Here is a 22378-nt window from a genome sequence, read left to right as displayed (position 1 = left end):
AAGTCTCAATAAAACAAAAAAGAAAAAAGAGAGAACACAGCAAAGCAATAACATGTAAGCCATAGTTGTGTTTTTTAAAAAAAAGGTAAAGGACCCTTGGACGGTTAAGTCCAGTCAAAGGCAAATTGGGTGCAGTGCTCATCTCGCTTTCAGGCCGAGGGAACCGGCATTTGTCCAGACAGCTTTCCTGGTCATATGGCCAGCATGACTAAATCGCTTCTGGCGCAACAGGACACTGTGATAAAAACCAGAGTGTACGGAAACGTCGTTTACCTTCCCACCAGAGCGGTACCTATTTATCTACTTGCATTTTGACGTGCTTGGCAGGAGCTGGGACAGAGCAACAGGAGCTCACCCCGTCGTGGGGATTCGAACCGCCAACCTTCTGATTGGCAAGCCCAAGCCAAGAGGCTCAGTGGTTTAGACCACAGCGCCACACACCTGCGTCCCATAGTTAATCGTGTCTGGCAAGGCCGCGAGCCTTTGGATCAAGCAAGATTCTTGTCCAGCGGTTCTCAGCCCGAGCATGCGCTCAGGCTCTGAGGAGCATGCAATGCAGAGAATCTTTGACCTCCCCGGTTTTCACCCCTTTCCTCCCCCTAGTCACCTTACCTGTGGCTTCATCCGCGGGTTCCACCTGATGTAGTAGCCTACCCAGAGTTCCAGGTGGCGCATGCTGGCCACGGGATACAAAACGTGGTTGGTGTAGCTGGCATAGAGAGGATTGGTGAAGTCTTCGAGCTGGCTGTTTACATAAGACCACAGCGAAACCGTCTTTTTGGGAAGGCCCTGAAAAACAGGAAGGAAGAGGGAAGCTTCACTGTATTTGTGGCACGTTAGGAGAATGCCTTAGCACAGTTCTGGGGAGCTTTAGCAACTTGCAGAGTTAGGACTACTATGTCTATTATCCTTGACCAGGAGTCACTGGAGGGCAACCTGTCGTCTACCGCCTGCTTTGTAGAAGAGGCGTGGACCTTCTAAGTATTTATTTCCCCCCCTTAAGATTTTATTAAAGCCTTGGCACATGGATCCACATGTGGTGGAACTGTAAAAAGATCAGACAGTGATATAGCTGAGAAAACGAGGAAAGATGCTGTTCTCTCCCGTGTGCTCACTTGGGTGGGGAGGGGGTGGCCAGGTGGTCCGCATGAAGAAAAATTCAGGCCTTATGCGACAAGGCAGCACGAATTGTCCATGCATAAGGGTTGTCTCCTATGGGGAGATAGGGTGATCATCCCAGCACCACTGAGAAACAGGGTTCTTGAGACGCTTCACATGGGACACCCAGGAATGGTCAGGATGAAGTCGCTAGCCCGATGTTATGTGTGGTGGCCTGGAATGGACCAGAACATAGAACAATGGGTACGAACATGCAAGGCATGCCAAGAGGTGCGGCCAGAAGTGGCCAGAGCACCAGTCCACTGGTGGGAGCAGTCCAGGACTCCCTGGAGCCGGCTGCACATAGATTTTGCTGGGCCATTCCAAGGGAAGGTCTTTTTGGTTATCGTTGATGCATATTCCAAATGGTATGCATATTCCATATTCCAAGTGGCGATGGTCCCTAGCATGGCATCAGCTGCCGTAATCAAGGTGTTGAGGCAGCTGTTTGCAACCCATGGGTTACCTGAGACCATTGTATCAGATAATGGGGCAGCTTTTGTATCCCAAGAATTCAGGGCATTCTTGGCTGATAACTTCATAAGAGGGGTCACATCCGCGCCCTTTCACCCATCCTCCAATGGGCAGGCTGAGCGCATGGTACGAACAGCCAAAGAATCCATTGCGCGCTTAATGGAGGGTAACTGGTCGGCTCGCATTGCACGAATGTTATTTTTGCAGCATGCGACGCCGTGTACTGCGACGGGCAAGTCGCCAGCCGAGCTGCTCTTAGGTAGAAGACTGGTAACGGTGCTGGATTATGTCCACCCAGATAAAATGCCAAACCGTAATTCAAGAGCAACCCCCCAGGCTGAGACTGACACAACAAGGTATCTCGCCCCTGAAGATCTGGTCTGGGTGAGGAACTATTCACGAGGTCCGCGATGGGTGGCCGGTGTGATCACCCGGGCTAGTGGACCTGTGTCCTATTATGTGACCTTGGAAAATGGACAAGTTTGGAAGAGACATATAGATCAGCTGAGGCGCAGGGCGCTCAGCAGGGAGGAGTCAGATAATTCATCCCTGGCTAATGACGCACAGCTGCAAGACCAGAGTGAAGATGGCCCAGAGGTGCAGTCACCAGGGGCTTCAGCAAATGAACCAGGGTCTGCTAGTCCTCAGGATGACGAGGTCCAGGTAGGGGACCCTGAGATGTCTGGGACTCCATCTGTTCCTGACGAAACCCCTATAGCAGCCCCTCCACCACAGGTAACACCCAATCCAGAACCTGCAACACCTGTTGTCAGGAGATCAGGTAGAAGTTGTGGGACCCCACAGTACCTGAGGGATTACGTCTGCTGTGCTCACTAGGGGGGGAGGGGTGTTGTGTATTGAGTCAAAGGATTTTATATCTGTATTATTATTGTCTGTATTTGCATTAGGATAAAGTAACTGCCTTTTGGTTCCAGAGGGTACAGCTACTATTGGTTCATTTAAGCTGCTGTATTTGGATCCTCTGTCTTATTGGTTCCCTCCAAAAGGCAGCACTGTGATTGCCTGATATTGTTCCCTCCAAAATGTATCCCTTCCTAGCCAGTCCCCTGTCCCTATAAATGTAGCCTTCCTGCCCTCACAGTCAGTCTTGTTCACTTTAATAAAGAGCTGTTACTAGAGAACTGTCTCCAGCATGTTTTGTCAAGAGAGCTGAAATCACAAACCCCACGTCACAACAGAAACGATTTATAATGAACTTAAGAAAATGTTTAAATGCTCTTTCCCTAAAAAGCCTGAAGCCTTCCCGCTAGGAATTATGGGTAATGAAATTTCAAAAAGGTTAAGGAGAGCCTTTATGTATGCTACAGTATCTGCCAGGATTCTAATCGCAAAAGGTTGGAAGGGAGGGGCTACCCCATCCAAATCAGACTGGCAAAATAAATTAAGAGAGTACGCTGAACAAGCGAGACTATCAGCAAGGTTACGAGACGTTACAGATGACAAATTTACCAAAGAGATATCTACAGAGTTTATGTAAAAGAATACTGTCAAAATATCAGTCCGTTGGTAGGTATTGATTGAGTTTCTGTCCGTTGATTATTTCTGTTATAGTTTTAAAACCAATAAAAAGGCATTAATAAAAAATAATAAAAATATTTTATTAAAGCCTTTTCATGATGCAATAAGATAAAAGCAACCAATCTAAAGAAAAACCAAAGCAGAGAAAGAGAAAAGAAAACACAGGGTCCTCTCTCAAAAGGAGCTCTCAAATCTTGTCTCACCCAGAAGGTGGTGGACCCTCTCAGATCTCCCCTGGGAGCATCCCTTTCCTCTCTCAATCTCTCAACTTGGGAGGTGGAATTTGTGGAATTTGCTGCCAAGGAGTGTGGTGGAGTCTCCTTCTTTGGAGGTCTTTAAGCGGAGGCTTGATGGCCATATGTCAGGAATGCTTTGATGGTGTTTCCTGCTTGGCAGGGGGTTGGACTGGATGGCCCTTGTGGTCTCTTCCAACTCTATGATTCTATTCTATGATTCCCTTCCTCTCACTCAGGGTCCTCCCATCCACCCTCATGTGTGAGTAATCCTTGGACCCCAGTAATGGTAGGTAGGAAAGCAAAATGTTTGTTGTTTTTTTAAAGCAGCCCCTGACGGGGTTTTGGGATGGTTGTTGCTGCTTTTTACCTCTTTGACTCTTTGCTGCTCACTGTTACACAGGAACGTCCCAAACAAGCAGCTGTACAGGTGGTCCAGGACGGTGATCAAGAAGCACTCGTTGAATTCAAACGCGGTGGGAAACTTCAAAAGACAAGCGGTTGAAATTTTGTTTTCACTGGACACTTCCCCAACGGGACATGAAAACATTATGCCTGCAAAGTGTTCATACTGGAGAAAATATGGGGCTGAGGAGTATCGATTGGGGGGGGAGGGAGAAATGGACCACCCCTCTTTTGACATTCAGAATTAATTTTATTTACTGAATTAATATTAATAATAATAATAATAATAATAATAATAATAATAATAATATATTTATACCCCGTCCATCTGGCTGGGTTTCCCCAACCACTCTGGGCAGCTCTCAACAGAATATTAATAATAAAAATAATAATGAAAAAGTGATAAAACATCAAACATTAAAAAGCTTCAAAAATATCTTATTCAGGTGTTCAGCTGTTGACAGAGATGGAAACCATGGTTTTTCATGTTAATTTTTAACCAGGCTTTTTAGAATCTGTATTAACAGGGCTGCCTTCAGATGTCTTATAAAAGTCAGATAGTTGTTTATTTCCTTGACATCTGATGGGAGGACGTTCCAGAAGGACGGGCGCCACTACCAAGAAGGCCCTCTGCCTGGTTCCCTGTAACCTCACTTCTCGCATGGAGGTAACTGACAGAAGACCCTCGGCGCTGGACCTCAGTGTCTGGGCAGAACGATGGGGGTGGAGACACTCCTTCAGGTATTGACTGGTTTTCACCGAAAGATCTCAAATCTATTTTATGTAGTTATAAAAGACTATTTATACACCATTATTCGCTCTCTCTCTAAATACACACATATATAATATGTATATGGAGTGGTCATTATCACATCTTGTGGTAGTGAGTTTCACAAGTTAAATTACACATGCATACTTTGTGCTTTAAAAAGCAACAATCCCCAAACACCACCCTTGTAACTAACTCGAATTCTCTCCCAATAAAAGCCCCTTATTTTAAAAAAGCCAATAAAAAAGCCCAATCTCTGTCCCAACAAAAGCCCCCAAGAAATTTACCTGTCTTGTCATCTGCCAGACACAGTCAACAAACTGGAGGAAAACAGGAGATCGGTCTGCATCCGCATGGTTTCTGTCTCCGTGACCGACTCTCTAAAACAAAACGAGAGGCCACAGGATGCGTATCTGAAAACCAGTATCGTTTATAGAAATAGGAGTTGTACAGATTAAATTGGGCAAATCACCAGCGTGCCGAGTCTACTCTGAGGATGACTTAAATGCGAGAGGAGAGAGTAAAAAAGACCCACAGGATACAAAATAACACACAAATTCATTTGACAGGCATATATGTACGTTTTCCTACCATTTCTGTTCCATAATGTATTTTTATTCTCTCTCTGTTATAATATATTCATGCTTTTAAATGTACCGGACTTCTCAATGTATAGGACAAGGTTTTTATTATTATTATTCAAAAATCATGTTAAAAATTGGGGGTTGTCTTACACATGGATGGTTTGTGGGGACATGGGATTGGTTGCTGCCACGAGTTGGAGGTTGTTATTGGTGGCTGTGGCAAGGTGTTGACTGGCTGCCGATTGGCTGCCGATTGGGTGGGTGATTTGCTGCTTTTGTCGGTGAGGGGACAGAGGTGGCTTTTCCGACGCGTGCGAGCGGCATTGTCTGTGAGCGATTTTCGGCAATCCCCCCTAAAAAAAGGTCAACAATTCTGGGCAATTCTACCCCCCCCCAAAGCTCAACAATCTCTCCCCCCCTTTTTCTTAATTTTGAGTCCCCCAAAATAGGAGATGTCTTATACATGTATATAAAAATACGCTAAGTTGTTTGGAGAACAATAAGAAGTTGTTGTTGTTGTTGTTTTCTCCAGTCCTTGAGAAAAGTGGGCATCTAGCATTAAGCTCATAACCCAAACTTCCTTGCCTTGTTTCCCTTTCTTAGAGATTTTTGGAACTCCACCAATTCCTTACCAACAGCCCTGGAGCAGTTCCCAGTTGTCTGCCCTCCTAAACCACCTCTTAAATTATTTAAGGCAGTGGTTGCCCAATGGGTGGTCTGTGGGTCTCAAGGGGTCCGCAGAACCCACCCAGGGGGTCTGTGGCACAATTCACGCAATACAAACTACCATAAAGATATCAAAAGTTTCAAAAGTAGGGGGTCCATGGCTTGGCTTTTGAAACACAGGGGGTCTGAAGTATTTATCTAATTGGGAACCATTGATTTAAGACAGACATCCCCAAACTGCGGCCCTCCAGATGTTTTGGCCTACAACTCTCATGATCCCTAGCTAAGAGGACCAGTGGTCAGGGGTGATGGGAATTGTAGTCCAAAACATCTGGAGAACCGAAGTTTAGGGATGCCTGATTTAAGATATAGCAGAGAGGCATGTAATTTTAGGGGGTGAAACTTAATTGTTGCACATTTCTTCAATGAGGGGCCTTAAAAATATGTTTTGAGGTGTGAGGAATCTGCTACTATTTTTGTGTTTGGGGAACATTTAGCTTGGCAAGTCTTTGTCTGATGAAGAAGCACGCCAACTTCTTTTGGGAAACCAAAGAATTTTAGTTTTGCCATCCGAAAGTGTCAGGTAATGTTAAACACGACCACTACTGATACTTGCGGTTACATCATTAGTAATCTGGCAATCGTTTTTCATGATTTCTATGCAATTTTTACACACGTTCCCATTTACCAAGCAAAATGAAACTGTATGAATTTAACCAAAATATCTTTTGGATTCCCCTGGACGCGTTACAACTTTTTAGCACCCCCTCATTCCTGGAATGCGAAAGCTGAAAAATTCCCACGCACCCTAAATTACAGCAGTCAGTTTGGTAGCTCCAGGGGTTGGCAACTCACCAGCTGGAATCTGTGCCCAAAACTCAGCCATTCCTTCTCCACTAGCACTTGAAAGCCCTGGATGGTCCGGTAGTAGCCATCCAGAATAAGCATGGCAAGCGAGGTGAGCTGAGCTGTTCTGTCCCAACCATCACTGCAATGCACGACCACGGAAGTCTTCCCCGACTCCACTTTGTCGGCAATACGAAGAGCGCCGGCGAGAATCAACTGGGGAGAAAAGGGGGCTTGCAGCTGCAACATCCATTACGAACAGAGAATGGCCTGACCTAAGGCAACATAAAAACCTCCTCCCCCCCCCCACGACAATTAAAATTGAGAATGGGAACAAAGTCTTGGGTTCGGGTCTTCATAGCCAGGTTGCAGAGAAGGCGAGGACCAAACGAACGAGAAAGGATGTCTTCACTTGGTTGCAAAATGCACCTGGCACCTGGCGAATTACAAATGCTGGATGTGTGCTTTCAGCAATACAGTATATAAAAGAATACAGAGGGCTCCGCTGCTCACAATGGTCAACCAGAAGTCCACAAGCACAACCTGAGGGAAACAGCACTCCCCACCCCCCGCAATTCCCCCCAAAAGGCACTCAGAGCCACACTGCCTCCGAAAATGGAGGTAGAACACAGCCACCGATAGCCTGATCTTGCATGGATTTCTCTAGTTCTTTCCGAAAGCTGTTGGCCATTGCTACCTCCTGTGGGAGTGAGTTCCACAGTTCCAGCTAGGGGCAGCTGCTTTCAGGGCCGGAGCGTCCATTAAGATGAACTAGGCAGCTGCCTAGGGCTCCAAAATGGAGGGGGCGCTGGCCGGCCTGCCCGCCGCCCACCGCCCCCCCAGTGCTGCCTGGGGCCGCCTTAGGCCGCCAGCCGGAGGTGCGCAGGGAGCGCGGGCCTGGGGCTGCCTCCTCCGCACCTCTCACTGAACAGCTGCAGCGAGGTGGCCCCGGGCTCGCGCTTCGTGCGGGGAGCACAAGCCTGGGGCCGCTTCCACTGCGCCTCTCAGCTGTTCAGTGGAGGCGGCCCCAGGCTCCCGCTCCCTGCACAAAGCTCCGGGGGAGCGCGAGCCTGGGGCTGCCTCCTCCATGCCTCTCACTGAACAGCTGAGAGGCGCAGGCGAGATGGCCCCAGGCTCACGCTCCCCATGCGGGAAGCGCGAGCCTGGGGACGCCTCCACTGTGCCTCTCAGCTGTTGAGCAGCTTCAGGCCGCTCTCTGGAGGTACGCGGGGAGCACAAGCCTGAACAGCTGAAAGGCGGGTGAGGCGGCCCCAGGCCTGCGCTCCCCACGCGCCTCCGGAGAGCTGCCTGAAGCCGCTGAGTGACGTGCCCCTGGTGTCTTCTGGTTTCTTCATACCTCTTCCCCCTCTTCTAATCATAATTCTATAAACTCACAGATACTTGTCATCAAGGTCTTTTGTGTGCAAGGGGTGGGGAGGCAGGTTAAGAGTTGTTTTCTCTTACGGTAATTCCTAAAGTTATGTACTTTGTGAATCTAGAACATCCCTCAAGCAGAACCCACTGCCATTTTTTAAAATGTGGTCTCATTTAGCTTCCAAATCAGTCAGCACTGAGCCACCTAAATTGATTGTAGAGAGAATAATTAAAATAATCTTTACAATTTATGATAAATCTGGGTTTTTGTTTTCTTTATGGTCAAACTAAATACTTTCATGAGGGCATAATGTAATTGAATCTCCTTTCCATTTTAAAATGCCATTTATTTCATTTCAAAAGATGTGTGCCTAAAATATTCATTTGTTTTCCTTTCACATGCTTCACAATGCATTTTGTGACTGCAAACATCTGTTTTTAAAACTTCTTTCAAAAAGTCTGAACACTTTAGAACAGCATTTAAAACTACTGGATATAGATACAGACGTATTGTTCCTTTGACATTCTAACCACCCTAAGAAAAAAATACTCATTACAAGGCAGTCAATTAGCACCTGTTTCTATAAATACAGCTATTTTCATGGTTGTCAACTCTTGTGAATTTTTTATATTTTATGTGATGTACAGCTTATTAAACTGGTAGGAAACATGCAAGCCTTACTCTGTGCTCTAAGTTGTTAAACTTAAAAGATAAATAACAGAAATCTAGCAAGGCCATAAAAAGAGAGAGAGAGGAAAAAATATTAAGAATAATATTAAAATGTTTTAATTACCAGCTTTCAACCCATAGCTGTAAAATGTAAAATAATGAAAGCTTTTTTTTAAAAAAAAGCATAAATTACCATGCTGCTGTTATTACCTCCTGCAATCTATTATACACTGACATTGCTTCCCTTCCCCCCCCTTTTAATTTTTCCAAAAAAGGTCAACAATTCTGAGAAATGGGGGGAGCGGGGCGCCAGAAGGTGATATCGCCTAGGGCGCAAAAAACCCTAGCACCGGCCCTGGCTGCTTTCTATTGTCTCAAAAGGGACAACTTGTGAGCATTTCAAGACTTCCTGCTCCTAAGGCTCATTAGCTACATACTCCTCTAACAAACCACACATTTTGGAGTTTTGTCTTCTCCCTCCCTCTTTCAAAAGCAATGAGGTGGGGCAGGGGGAGAGACTTCTTTTGAAGAGGCAGCCAGGTTCCTACACAAAACACTCAGATGAATTAAGCTTCTGCTCTCAATGGTCTCTTAGCTGCAATGTTGCAGCAGCTGCAGCAAGATAAGTCACAGAATATCTAGGTTTCTGCATCTGTGACGCTGCAGTTGGCAACCATGCTGGTGCTGCAGCCTGCCATGGATGGGGGGGAAGTTGCCAAAACCACACCGATAGGAGGACCCACACAGAGCCAGTCACACACACACACACACACACCAATGTACCTTGATGTGTTCCAGCCAATGGGTGGATTCCAAATTAGACAGCCAGTGCGTCTCTTCTATGTTGGGATAGACAATCTCTTTCAGCTTCCTCAATGACTCTCTCATAACATGGATATTATGGATGTCCAGGAAGACCAGCTCTGCGTTCTGATAGGCGTCCTCACTTTCATAGCCTCCTCCTTTGGCCTGAAGAAGAAAACGAAGGTTGGACCGCCTTTGTCAAACTTTTGCCAAGTGTGTTGTCCTACAGCAGAGACAGGGAATCTGTGGTGCGGCTTATGGGATGGGACTCCAATGCCCACCACCCAACTTTATCCAACTTTTTAGAATGCCCTTTGGGGATTGAGTGCTGCATTTTCTTTTTAAAAAATTCTGCTTTGATTTACCGCTCTTTTAATTCTACTGCTCCTTTCTAATTGTATTTTTAATCGAGTGTTCTGTTGGGCTGGATCCAAGCCTACCCTCCTTGGCTCAAGACCCTGGCTGCATAATATACACAGAGCACATGGCTCCCCCCCCCCCAAATAATCCTGGGAACTGTAGTTTGTTAAGGGTACTAGGAATTGCAGCACGCTGGGGGGTAAACTACAACTCCCAGGATTCTTTGCAGGCCCAGCAAAGGCACCTGCTAGAGGAAGGACAATTATTGATCAATTCCTCCTCCTTTCCTTTCTTCAAGTTCCAGAACCATCTCCCACACTATTCCCGAGCCTCCAACCCTCCAGAGAACATTTTTTGGGAGGAAACAGGGGAGGGGAGAATCGTATATCAGATTTTTTTGGTTTGTTTGTTTTTAATTACTGCTCAGATTCCTCAACATAGTTGCTACTGAGTAAGGATGGGGATCATAGCTGCCAAGTTCTCCCTTTTTTAAAGGGAAATTCCATTATGCTGAATAGGCTTCCTCGCGAGAAAAGGGAAAACTTGGCAGCTATGATGGGGATCCTTTTACAGCCAAGGGCTTCAATTCCGTTTTTGAGCGACATTTCAAGGGTCACATGCCAGTGGCAGGCGGGGCCAGTGCCAAAAGAAGGGGCAGAAACCAAGGAAAACCTTACTTCTGCGCACCAGGTGAGGTTTTGCACACACTTATACACCCAGGCATTATCAGAGTTCAGGCAAACAAGAACAGGGCCAGTGAGTGGGTTGGGAAGAGTACCGAGGGCCAGGCAGAGGGGCTCTGAGGGCCACATCTGGTGCCCAGGCATGAGGCTCCCGACTCCTGCTGTTGGGAAAGGCACGATTATCCAACCTTGTTGGCCACAGCGTTCACACTTGGCCTGGCGTCGAAGATGAATATTTTGTGCGACTGAGCGTTGGAGTCCATGACGGACTGCAGATACTTCTCGTCCTCTTTGCTACGTTTCCCGCTCACGCCGACCATCGGCTGGCTACAGCGCGTGACCGTGGCTTGGCTTTCCGGGTGAATCCAGGACAAAACCTTTTGAGGAGAAGGAAGGCTTTATTTATTCAAAAAGAAAAAACAAATACAAGTCTGAAGAAACGGACCACATCGGCACCATACATTTAAAGCGCTACGGCGCCGCTTTACACGGCCATGGCTTCCCCCAAAGAATTCTGGGAGCTGTAGGTTAAGGGTGCTGAGAATTGTTAGGAGGCCCCAAAGAATTTTTCGAGGATTTTTTAAAGGATACCCCTAGTCCCCTCCCCAGAGCTACAATTCCCCGGAACGGTTCAGCAATCAATCTCTCTTCACAGGGAACTCTGGGAATTGAAGCTCCGGGAGGGGAATATACAGCCCTTGAACTACAACTCCCAGAATTCTTTGGAGGAAGCTGCTTAAAGCGGTACCACAGCACTTTAAAGGCATTGGTGCGGCTGTGGCCACAGTAAGAGACAACCTAAGCTTACAGGTATGCGTCCCCTGGATCGGAATGCAGCCACCCGCTTCAGCTCCTCGTCCGAGATGTTGGCAGGAACCACCAGCAGGGCAGGGTAGGTGTCGCACAGTTCGTACTGCTCGTTCACCTTGGTCACCCTCCAGCTTTCGTTAGGAATCCCCTGTTTTGGAAAGAGATAGAGGTGTTTGGGCTTCCCATTCCCATCATTCAAATGGAAGCGCTTACATCAATACCTGCCTAAAATGTAACAGGAAACAAAGGGAGTCAAATATAATAATAATAATAATAATTTATTTATACCCCGCCCTCCCCAGTGAGAGCCAGGCTCAGGGCGGCTGACATCAATAAAATTACAATAAAACGTAAAAGAAAGAAAAACAATGGATTAAAATGCAGATTTAGATTTAAAATTTAGATTTAAAAATTGTTTTAAAATGGCCCAAATCAAAACCCAAAGGCCAGGCGGAACAGCTCCACCTTGCAGCCCCTGCAGAAAGTTGTCAAATCCCGCAGGGCCCTGGTCTTCTGTGAGAGAGCGTTCCACCAAGTCGGGGCCAATACTGAAAAGGCCCTGGCCCTAGTTGTGGCCAATCAATATACTAGAGGAATGCCGGTTTTGGGGGAACAACAGCAGAAGAAGGTTTAGTGCTTATGTCCCAACTGATCCAACAGGGCTCTGATAGTAATGATAATAATAATAATAATAATAATAATAATAATAATATGCTGCCTATCTGATACGTTTGCCCCAGTCACCATAAGTGGCAAGAGCAAGGAGGAATTCTGGCATTCCTGGACTGCAGCCTTCTTCAACTGGTGCCCTCCAAATGCTTTGGACTACAACTCCCATCATCCCTAACCACTGGCCGTGCTGTCTGTAGATGATAAGGAGCTGGAGACCCAAACATCTGGAGGTCACCAGTTGGGGAAGGCTGTAGTCCAGGAGTGCCAGAATTCCTCCTTGCTCTTGCCACTCATGGTGACCCCAGAGCCAGAATTTGACCAACCAAATTAAAAATTATTTAATGCAATGCTTGATCTGGGCCCAGCTTGGACTTGGGTGTTAAGTTCACCTACAGATCAGAGGTTCCTCAACCCTACATCAATAATATACAAGTGTATAGGATGCATTTTGACATACAGGAAGGAGTGTAAATCAGAGGTAGAATGGAGGTGCCTACCTGCCTCCTGTACTCCACAACAGGATCATAAACCTTCCAGCCATTTTCTGGGAAAACCTCTTTGTATTCAAATGCAAAAAGAGACTTAAAAAACGAGAGAGAGAGAGAGAGAGAGAGACCGAAAATCAGTTCTTTTCAGCTCAGTTTCCATTTTATTTGGCATCTCAAATAACAATTTCTGCACAGTCTTTTTTGTTTCTATAACACTGAGGCGTGAACAAAAAGAAACTGTCTTTGTACATTGCAATAAATACATCAGTGCACACTTCTTCATATTCCTTTGTATTCTGATCTATTACCTACAAAACCGCCAAGGGAGTGAAAAAGGGAGAGAAAGGGGGGCTGGGAAGAAAAGGGACTTTGTGAGAAAAGAATTATTTTTCCTGGCAGTGTAAATACAGAGCAGTCTTTCAAGGCAAACACCACATGGCTGACACCTATTCCTTTTTTTGTGATGGTTGCCTATGGAGCCATTTTGTACCAGCACCCACAACACTATTATAATGATAGAATTACAGAGTTGTAGAGTCGGGAGGGACTCTGAAGGTCATCTAGTCCAACCCCCTTCAATGCAGGAATCTCAGCTAAAGCATCCATGACAGGTAGCCATCCAACCTCTGCTTAAAACCTCCAAGGAAGGCGAGTCTACAACCTCCAGAGGGAGACCGTTCCACTGTCGAACAGCTCTTATTGTCAGAAAGATCTTCCTGATGTTGAGTCAAAATCTCCTTTCTTTTAACTTGAAGCCATTGGTTCGAGTCCTACAAACTTGAATTATCATTAAAGTTATAACCTGCCCTTCACCAGCCAGTCTCAGGGCAGCTTACAACAATTTAAAATTCAAAATTAATTCACCTTACGAGTATCCGGGCTTTTTAAAACCAAAAACAGCCCTGATATGCTCATGTTTTGTGGTGCGCTATGAGGAGGTTACTATCAGTGGTGGTACCAATATTTTTCACCTCAGGAATGGCAAGGGTGTCAGGATCTCAATGGCCTAGGGTTGCCAGGCTCAGTAGAGGACAGGACTTCTGTGCCTTTAATTGCCCTGCTCTCTTTTGAGTCTGGAAACCTTAAAGAGAAACCAGCAGACCCTTTGCTTGGAAATTAAACAAAGGGTCTGCTGGTTTCTCTTTAAGGTTTCCAGACTCAAAAGAGAGCAGGGCAATTAAAGTCACAGAAGTCCTGTCCTCTATTGAGTCTGGCAACCCTACAAACTGCCTCAATTTGGATTACAGTGTGCAGTTATGGGGTAAGCTAAACCAGCAATGACTTGGAGGGTTTCTGCCCGAGTCTAAGGCTGCAAGCACCAGTAAATTTCCCCTAACATGCTCCAAATTGCCACTGGGAAGCTTGGGGAATAAAAGTTCCCAGGTCTCCCAGCTCAAGATTAAGCAGGAGCCACTGGGAATTCTTTAAAGGTGTACCAGGTTGTACTTCTTAAATAAGAGGCCTTGAGCTCTTACGGAATCCCTCCTAGCTCAGTCAGTAGAGCATGTGACTCTTAATCTCAGGGTCATGGGTTCAAGCCCCATGTTGGGCAGAAGATTCCTGGACTAAATGACCCTTGTGGTCCTTTCTGACTTTACAGTTCTTTGATTCTTTGTTCTCCCACACCAACCCTTCCTGCTGGTGGGCTTGTTACCCTCTTCCAAGGCAAACCTTGTTCTTTTTTAATTCCCTCCAGGGAGAGAGGTCAAAAAGTCCAGGAATTTTCTGTGAAATGTCAGAAAAACTGAACGAATTGAGAGATGAGCTGGGAAAGTGTGCACAACACTATTTACGATGAGATCTATTGAAAGTGTGAGCGAGGTCCCAACTAAAGAGGAATGGAAACTTAAGTTGACAGAATATTCACAACTTGCAGATTTAACATATAGACCAAGAGAGCAAGAAGAACATACATTTAAAGAAGATTGCAAAACGTTTATTTATTGAGTGTGTGGAAAATTTAGGTGTACAGCTGAAAACGCTGGCAGCATTCTTGATGGATATGATAGTAGAAAACCAATTGGAACGGTTATTGTAAAATATGCAGGGATTGCAAGATATGCAAAATGAACCATATAAAGAGAAGAAGGGAAGTTGCTGGGTATTTTAAAGTTCGTAAAATGTTTATTTGAAATCGTAAAGCAGAAAATTTAATAAAAATTATATAATTTTTTTTTTTTTACTGGTGAAAGATTGTCATCCACTATGACCCGAAGTAATTTATCTCTTAAGAATGGTTAAATTCATGTCAATTCTACCACGTGCGCTGCAAGGGCAACAGAAAAGCACTTACCAAATGATTTGACACGGGAAACGCATATTTGGTCAAGTTCTCAAATATGGACCTTCTCGTGCGGCCCTCGGGGCGATGCGCAAACCGGAGGTTCCGGACATCCTGAAAAATGTTAGGCCAAACTCAGCAGACCAGCCTTCTGCAATCGGGTGCCCTCCAAATGTCACTGGACTACAAATGCCATCATTCCTGACCACTAGCTACCCTGGTGGGGGCTCTTTCTTACCCCCAAGTAGAACTGCAATATCTTAATGGGGGAAGGAGTGGCGGAAGCGGAGAGTTAGGACACAGCAAGAAGAGCACCTACATGACTGTAAAGTTCACACACCCTACACTTGACTTTACAGTGCAGGGTAGAGCCTTCTTTGGAATCCCAAGGACCTCATACAGGTAAAGATAAAGGGACCCCTGAACGTTAGGTCCAGTCACGGACGACTCTGGGGTTGCGGTGCTCATCTCGCTTTACTGGCCGTGGGAGCCAGTGTACAGCTTCCGGGTCATGTGGCCAGCATGACTAGGCCGCTTCTGCCAGAGCAGCGCACAGAAACGCCGTTTACCTTCCCACTGGAGCGGTACCTATTTATCTACTTGCACTTTGACATGCTTTCGAACTGCTAGGTTGGCAGGAGCTGGGACCGAGCAACAGGAGCTCACCCCGTCGCGGGGATTCGAACCACCGACTTTCTGATCGGCAAGCCCAAGAGGCTCAGTGGTTTAGACCACGGTGCCACTTGTGTCCCCCTAAAGGACCTCATATTTCAGTTCAAATAAGAACAGCATGCCAATGACGGAAACAGACGAGCCGTTCCCATGATGGGCTGAAGGTCTAGAAGCCTTGGGAATGGTTTTTGCAGTGTTTCTGTGCATCTTCTGAAACCTCAGCACTATTGTTGCTGGCCTCTATCTGTCTCGAGGGACAATGGAGTGTGCCTCCAGGGGTGAAGGAAAACTGCTGTGTTAGCAGCACCAAAGTGACTTCCCAAGGGCACAAGCCTGGGCAGTGTGTATGGAGGTCCTGGGCTGCCCAGATGACAAGACTGCCCCTTTCAGCCTCACTGATCCAAAGGAAAGCAGAATAATACGTTTGGCACCAGCTTGGCTGCAGGAGTTGCTGGAAGGAGGCGTACAAGACACCATCTTCGGGACTCCACTTCGGATTTCTGTAGGGTTTACTCCTGAGCCTTTTCATCCCCCAGTGGAGGTTTAGGATCAGAGTTTTCAATACAGAGCACTGGGGGGGGGGAATATACCATATTTTTCCGTGTATAAGACGCCCCCATGTATAAGACGACCCCTATTTCTTGAGCCCAAAATTAAGAAATAAATAATTGCAACATTCCGTGTATAAGACGACTCCCAATTTTAAACTTAACTTTTTTTGGGGGAAATATAGTCTTATACATGGAAAAATACAGTATTTTCTTCTTGGTTTTGCCAAATCAGCTTCAAGTCCTACATGGTAATTTTCTGCAGGTTGGCTCTATTTAAAGTAAGCGAAGAGGAATTTAAAAACGTGGTTTTTAGGAACATAACAGACCACTGCTGTGGGGCAAGATCCTACCCATAATTCACCAACCATAGATGGATCCGCTTTACCTTACACACAATCTCCAGGCCATATGAATTTTCACCGCGGCTAGAAGCGCCTCCAATTTTCTCCACTCTGTTGATCACGCCCAGAGGACCGTCAAGAACAAACGGAGGGTCCTGGGGAGGAAATGTAGTGTGTCAGTGAAAAGTCTAAAACCTCTTAAAACAAAGGACAGTCGTACCTTGGAAGTCTGTTTGACTTCCAAAATGTTCGGAAACCAAAGCGTGGCAACTGATTGGCTGCAGGAAGCTCCAATCAGAAGTCACGGAAGCCCCGTCAAACGTTCGGGTTCCAAAAATAGTTCACAAACCAGAACAGTCACTTCCGGGTTTGCGGCATTTGGGAGCCAAAACATTTGAGAATTCAGCTGTTTGAAAACCAAGGGACGACTTTATTACTGTTAGACAGAACTTGGAGCACCCAAAAGCTGAACGTCTTGATGATGAGGCTGGAGATCCACTGATACATTCATTTATTTTCTTACAGTCACACCCCACTTTTCTTTTTCCATGGAACATGGGGTTCCCAGGTGGTTACCCATCCAGACTACTTGGTTAGAGCACAGTTGTGGCATCCGTGCCTTGAGACAATTCAATAAACTCATGAGCGTGTAAAGCTAACTCGTACCAAGTCAGAAACTGGTCCACCTAAGCCAGTATTGTCTGCTATGACTGGCTGTATATTCTAGGCTCGGCATCCACTTACAAATTGCCAAAGAAAGAAAGAAAAGCAAATGCATACTCAAGAAAAGACTCTGATTTGCCTAGAAATGCATATGCTAATTCATAAAGATAGAGGCAAATTTAGAAATCACGTGTGATACCCAACTGAATAGATCTGCTAGAGCAAGGGCTTTGGGCTTTGCAAAAGGACTTTCCAAAGGGACTTTGCAAAGAGATCTTTCCATTAGAGCTGGGCGATGTGGTTTTCAAAATGGCAATAAATCACCAGCTAAACATTGCGACATACCGATATGTCACGATGTCTGAAATAAGGATGGAAGTATGTAGCAGGGCTGGGCGATATCTGGCTTTCAGCTTCTTGATATATCGCCAGCTAAACATCGAGATACACTGCTCTATCACGATGCTCGAAATAAGGATGGCGCTATGTAGGGACATTGGCTGGCTTCGGCCCCCCCCCCCGGCCGTATTGTGATTATTGCATAGCATGCGCACCTACACACATACATCATGATTTGTGATATATTGCCAGGTCAAAAACTATGAAACCGATATCACAATATGGGCTTTGAACCGGTTTGGGATGATATACTGCCCAACCCTACTCTCAATCTATTTTTTGGGGGGGGGTGTTCCCCCTAACCCTTCAGAGCAAGGCCAGACGTGGGGAGATGGGGGGAGAAGTTCTATGGAGCAAGTGAAAATCCTTGCACTATATAGTTGGATACTGCTCAATGACTATAGTTTGACTTCGCCCCAAAGGCACACTCCTCCTTTGTCTCCCAAGACAGATGGGTGCCAACTAACCAACCAACCAACAAGACTCTTCACCACATTGGGGAAGACTATGGCCAGGGCGCTTGCTTAGTGTCCTGTCTAGGTGGCTAAGTGCTGATGGAGCCCCTCCTCTTCTCCCTTCTTAGGGTTCTCTCTCTTTAAACCAGACTTGGATGAGACAGCAGCACAAAGAATGGGATGCTTCCAAAAGAGGACCATCCTCTAAAGGGGCATCCTCATCACAGGCTAGCCAATGATTTCAAAACATGCACTCTCTACCACTGAGCTCCGCCCCTTCGAACCTTGCACTTGAAATAAATAAGGTTACCCCCCAAAAAAAAACCAATGAAAAGTTGCTCAATTTGAGCCTTACCCTTTCCATGCTTTTAAAATATAGCCTGTAATTTGTAACTGTCAGAGTTCCTCTAATGGCGCCGGTGAATGGGCAGATGTGAGTAACATCTTTTGCTGGGAGAAAGAAAGAAATATGTTATATACACACACATATTATACGTATTTCCACATGGAGGTGCTGCAATGAGGCTTGGAACCCCTTTCAATGTCTCTCAAAGCAGGTTGGGGAGGGACTTTCAAGGGACGGTGCTGAACGAACAGCCTCTGCCCCAGTGGTTCTCAAAGGCAGGAGAGGATGGTTAAGTGTTGTGGGAAGATTCAAGGGCAATCAAATAAGCATTTAAACATTGTAGTGTAGTGTAGTGTAGTATAGTATCATTTACTTTTTTTAAATCTGCAGAATATGGAGAGATATATTTTCAAAATCAAACATGGCTAGGAGTTGCTTCTTTTTGCTTCCCAGTGTTATTTCTTATATATATATATATATATATATATATATATATATATATATATATATATATATATATATATATATATTTCAGTGTGGCGCAAGCCACTTTTTATTCCGAAAATGTGGCCCAGAGAACAAAGTTTGAGAACCACGGCTATCCTTTTAAATGTGTTGTAGGGTGGGTGTGGGTGGGAAGGTTATTGTTTTGTATTTTTAATCTTGTAGTTTAATGCCATGAACAGCGTTGAGATCTTCGGAGGGAAGGCAATATACAAATTTATGGAACAATAATAAAAATAATAATGACTGAAAGTCCCACAATTCTTGGTCATTGGTCCTGTTTGCTGGGCCTGAAGGGATTTGTAGTCCAGCAACACCTGGAGGGCCAAAGGGTTCCCTGCATACCTGCCAAGTCTCCCGCTGAAAAATGAGGGATCAGCAGCGGTGCAGCACCGGAAGTTGCGTAGAAGCAACTTCCGGGGCCGCTCTGCCCATGTGTTTATGAAGGGCCGCCTTGTGGCCACCACCAAGATGGCCGCCGGGCATGCATAGAAGCGACTTCTGGTGCCGCTCTGCCCAATTTCCGGTGCCCACACATGGGCAGAGCGACACCCAAAATGGAGGCTCCCTGGCAGGTAGGAAATCCGGGGGATTTCCGGGATTTTTCTCCATTCGGGAGAACAGCGGGAAACGGATTAAAATCCGAGGATTTCCCGCAAAAAACGGGATACTTGGCAGCTAAGGTTCCCTGCTCCAAGGTGAAATCAGCTCAACTTGTGCTTTTTCTTCCCACTGAAGAAAACTTTAAAAGCCTCTTCTCAGTGGCTCTCCTTCAGTTTCACCAAGAGAAGTGGGTGCGGTAATGTAAATGATGACTAAAGAACGGGAATTTCACACTTAACACCCACGCTCAGGCATATGGGAGTAGCATCATATAACACTGTTCATATCTATCCAGCCTAAGAGTACTGTTTTATGGATAGATAATGAAGCCTTTCTGGCTTTGCTTGAACATCTTGGCCAAATGTGCTTTGCGCTTGTCCCTTCCCCCCAGCAAAAAAAAACCCCCCAAACCCCTCTGGAGTTATTTAACAACTAACCCCATCCACAGTCACACATACATGAGGGTTTTACATATATTTACTAGCTGGTTATCGTTCCTGAACACAGAAGGAATTTCAACAAAGGGAAAGAGCTTTCTGTTCAATCCTAATAAAAGAAACAGTGCATTTTGTTCCGAGAAATTTCTCTCTCTCTTTTTAAAGGGGAAAAAATGGTATCATCCCATTTCTTCTATTCCTTTTGAATAAATAAATGGTTTTTATTATTATTGATTTTTCAACAAAAGCAACAAAGAAACAGAGTACAATTAAGGTTGGGGTATGGAGGCCAGTCAAAGTACAAATGATAGGAGCTCAGTCTTGATTTAACATACAGTATGTTGAAAAATAAAAGAATATCTGTTATTAAACCATTGTGTCTGCAACCCAGTGCTTTCTACCCTGGAAAAAAAAGAGTCAAAGAGAAATATCTGCACATACCCATGTCTTTAATGGTTTCTCCTGGCAGCAATGGGGGCTCCTCCATTTCAGCCAATTTATTAGATTCCCTGAGAACCTAAGATGGAAATCAGCTACATCAATGTTAAATACTTTTTTTTTATAAAGAAGAAAATTATTTTATTGTTTTCCAGGTAATGGCAAGATGAACAAGCCCCTGCTCAAAGAAGTGCAGCACTGATTTTCATAATAAAACAATACAAATTATAATGTCCATCACACAGCAATGCCGTATTTTTCTGTCTATAAGACGCCCCCGTCTATAAGACGCCCCACCCCCTATTTTGGGGGCCTCAAAATTTAGAAAATAAGGGGGGGGGTTTGAGCTTTTGGGGAGGATTGATTGGGGGGGAATACCGAAAATTGCTCACCCGCCGAAACGCAGCACACAACCGCTCGTGTCGCAGCTGCTTGATCACTGCCATTAGCCTTCCTGTTTGCCGCTGCCGCAGCCAATAAACAGCTGCCCTCGTTGCAGCAAGCGGGAGCGTGATTGGCAGCCGCTGGTGGCGATCGGGGAGCTGCAACGCGAGCATTTGTGTGCTGCGTTCTGGCGGGTGAGCGATTTTCGGCATCCCCCGTCCCAACAATCAAGCGTCCAATCGCCGCTTACAATCTCGGGATCTCGGGCTCGCGCCAAAAAAACACATTTGTGCGCACCCCTTCAGCACCACCCGTGTATAAGACGAGCCTAAATTTTGAACCTCATTTTTGGGTCAAGAAAGCTCGTCTTATACATGGGGAAAAACGGTATATTTCTACAGGGTGAGTTACAGGTAGGTAGCCGTGTTGGTCTGAGTCGAAGCAAAATAAAAAAATTCCTTCAGTAGCACCTTAAAGACCAACTAAGTTTTTATTTTGGTATGAGCTTTTGTGTGCATGCACACTTCTTCAGATACACTTGAAACAGAAGTAAGTCCCTTATATATATACAGAGGGTGGTGGGGGTAGGTGGGAATGGGTGATGGGCTGATGGGAGTGGTAAACCTGTAGATGGCAATTCATTGGAATTTTATTGGAACTCATTGGAACTCATTACCAAGCTTAAAACCATGGAGCCACCTGGGATGAATAAAGACATCGGATTCTTATCTCATTATGCATGATCAAGCTTTCTTTAGCGCCTAAGCCCTTGCTTCCCCCCCCCTCCCCAGGACTAATTGCAGTCATCAGCAGTCGTTAACAGCCATCTACAGGTTTACCACTCCCATCAGCCCATCACCCATTCCCACCCACCCCCACCACCCTCTGTATATATATATATATATATATATATATATAAGGGACTTACTTCTGTTTCAAGTGTATCTGAAGAAGTGTGCATGCACACGAAAGCTCATACCAAAATAAAAACTTAGTTGGTCTTTAAGGTGCTACTGAAGGAATTTTTTTATTTTGCTTCTACAGGGTGAGTCTTTTAAAAGAGGCCCTGTGGAACATGTGTACTCTGTAACCACATGGCCTCTTTTAAAGGACTTACCCCGTATAAGTCTCCACGTGAATTGGGAGCTCCACATTCATGTTCTTTTTTTGAAACAGTATATGAAATAAAACTAAGCCAAGCTGAATCATATATCATCAGACTTCTGGTTGCTCCTTTGTTTGTACAGTTTGTTAGTTCTTAGTGGGGGTTAGGAATGACTAAATCCTATAGTTGCAAAGACCAGGCTTGTTCATAAACCAACCAGCTGAAGTTTTACTCTTTCCATTAGTGAAAAAAATTACAATTATCCACTGATGATTGGATGCACAATAAAGGAAATAATGGACAGTCTGCTGCCATTCTTTCAGCGTGCCCAAAATCAGTCACACGAGGCAGCCGCTTCACTCCAATTGTCACACAATTCCTGTCTGAAAGTTGCTTCTCTGTAGGACCTGCACAGCAAATTGTACGTGTAGATTGCAATTTGTGACAAACCTGTCTCCATAAGGGCAAAAATGGGGAGCATATGACCCTCCAAATGTTGTTCCAGATTGCCCAACCAGCATTGACAATGCCCTGGGGTAAAGTGTGTATGTGTTTTAAAAACACGATACTGACAACAAGGACATCTTGCACCAAATGCTGGAGTTATTCCTTTTGCACTTTTATTTTACCTACGTGTAAACTGCTGCATATTTGGACCTGCACA

At 45.4% G+C, this 22378-nt stretch overlaps 1 protein-coding gene across 1 annotated transcript in view; it reads right to left on the bottom strand.

Moving 5' to 3' along the window:
* The window catches only part of MTMR2 (myotubularin related protein 2), a 37165-nt gene that overhangs the window by 1736 nt on the left and 13051 nt on the right, over window positions 1-22378 (bottom strand). Inside the window, exons 3-14 of the mRNA XM_035115072.2 lie at window positions 20229-20304; window positions 18253-18347; window positions 16425-16535; window positions 14829-14930; window positions 12545-12628; window positions 11374-11523; window positions 10754-10942; window positions 9502-9687; window positions 6684-6890; window positions 4866-4958; window positions 3775-3888; window positions 613-789 (exon numbers count right to left, since the gene is read on the bottom strand). Coding sequence (XP_034970963.1) covers window positions 613-789; window positions 3775-3888; window positions 4866-4958; window positions 6684-6890; window positions 9502-9687; window positions 10754-10942; window positions 11374-11523; window positions 12545-12628; window positions 14829-14930; window positions 16425-16535; window positions 18253-18347; window positions 20229-20304 — 1584 coding nt within the window. The remainder of the gene's footprint in view (window positions 1-612; window positions 790-3774; window positions 3889-4865; window positions 4959-6683; window positions 6891-9501; window positions 9688-10753; window positions 10943-11373; window positions 11524-12544; window positions 12629-14828; window positions 14931-16424; window positions 16536-18252; window positions 18348-20228; window positions 20305-22378) is intronic.

This window comes from Zootoca vivipara, chromosome 4, assembly GCF_963506605.1.
Source record: "Zootoca vivipara chromosome 4, rZooViv1.1, whole genome shotgun sequence".
Classification (NCBI taxonomy): domain Eukaryota; kingdom Metazoa; phylum Chordata; class Lepidosauria; order Squamata; family Lacertidae; genus Zootoca; species Zootoca vivipara.
The sequence above is the reverse complement of the archived record's forward strand: the minus strand, read 5'-3'. Positions and strand labels throughout refer to the sequence as shown.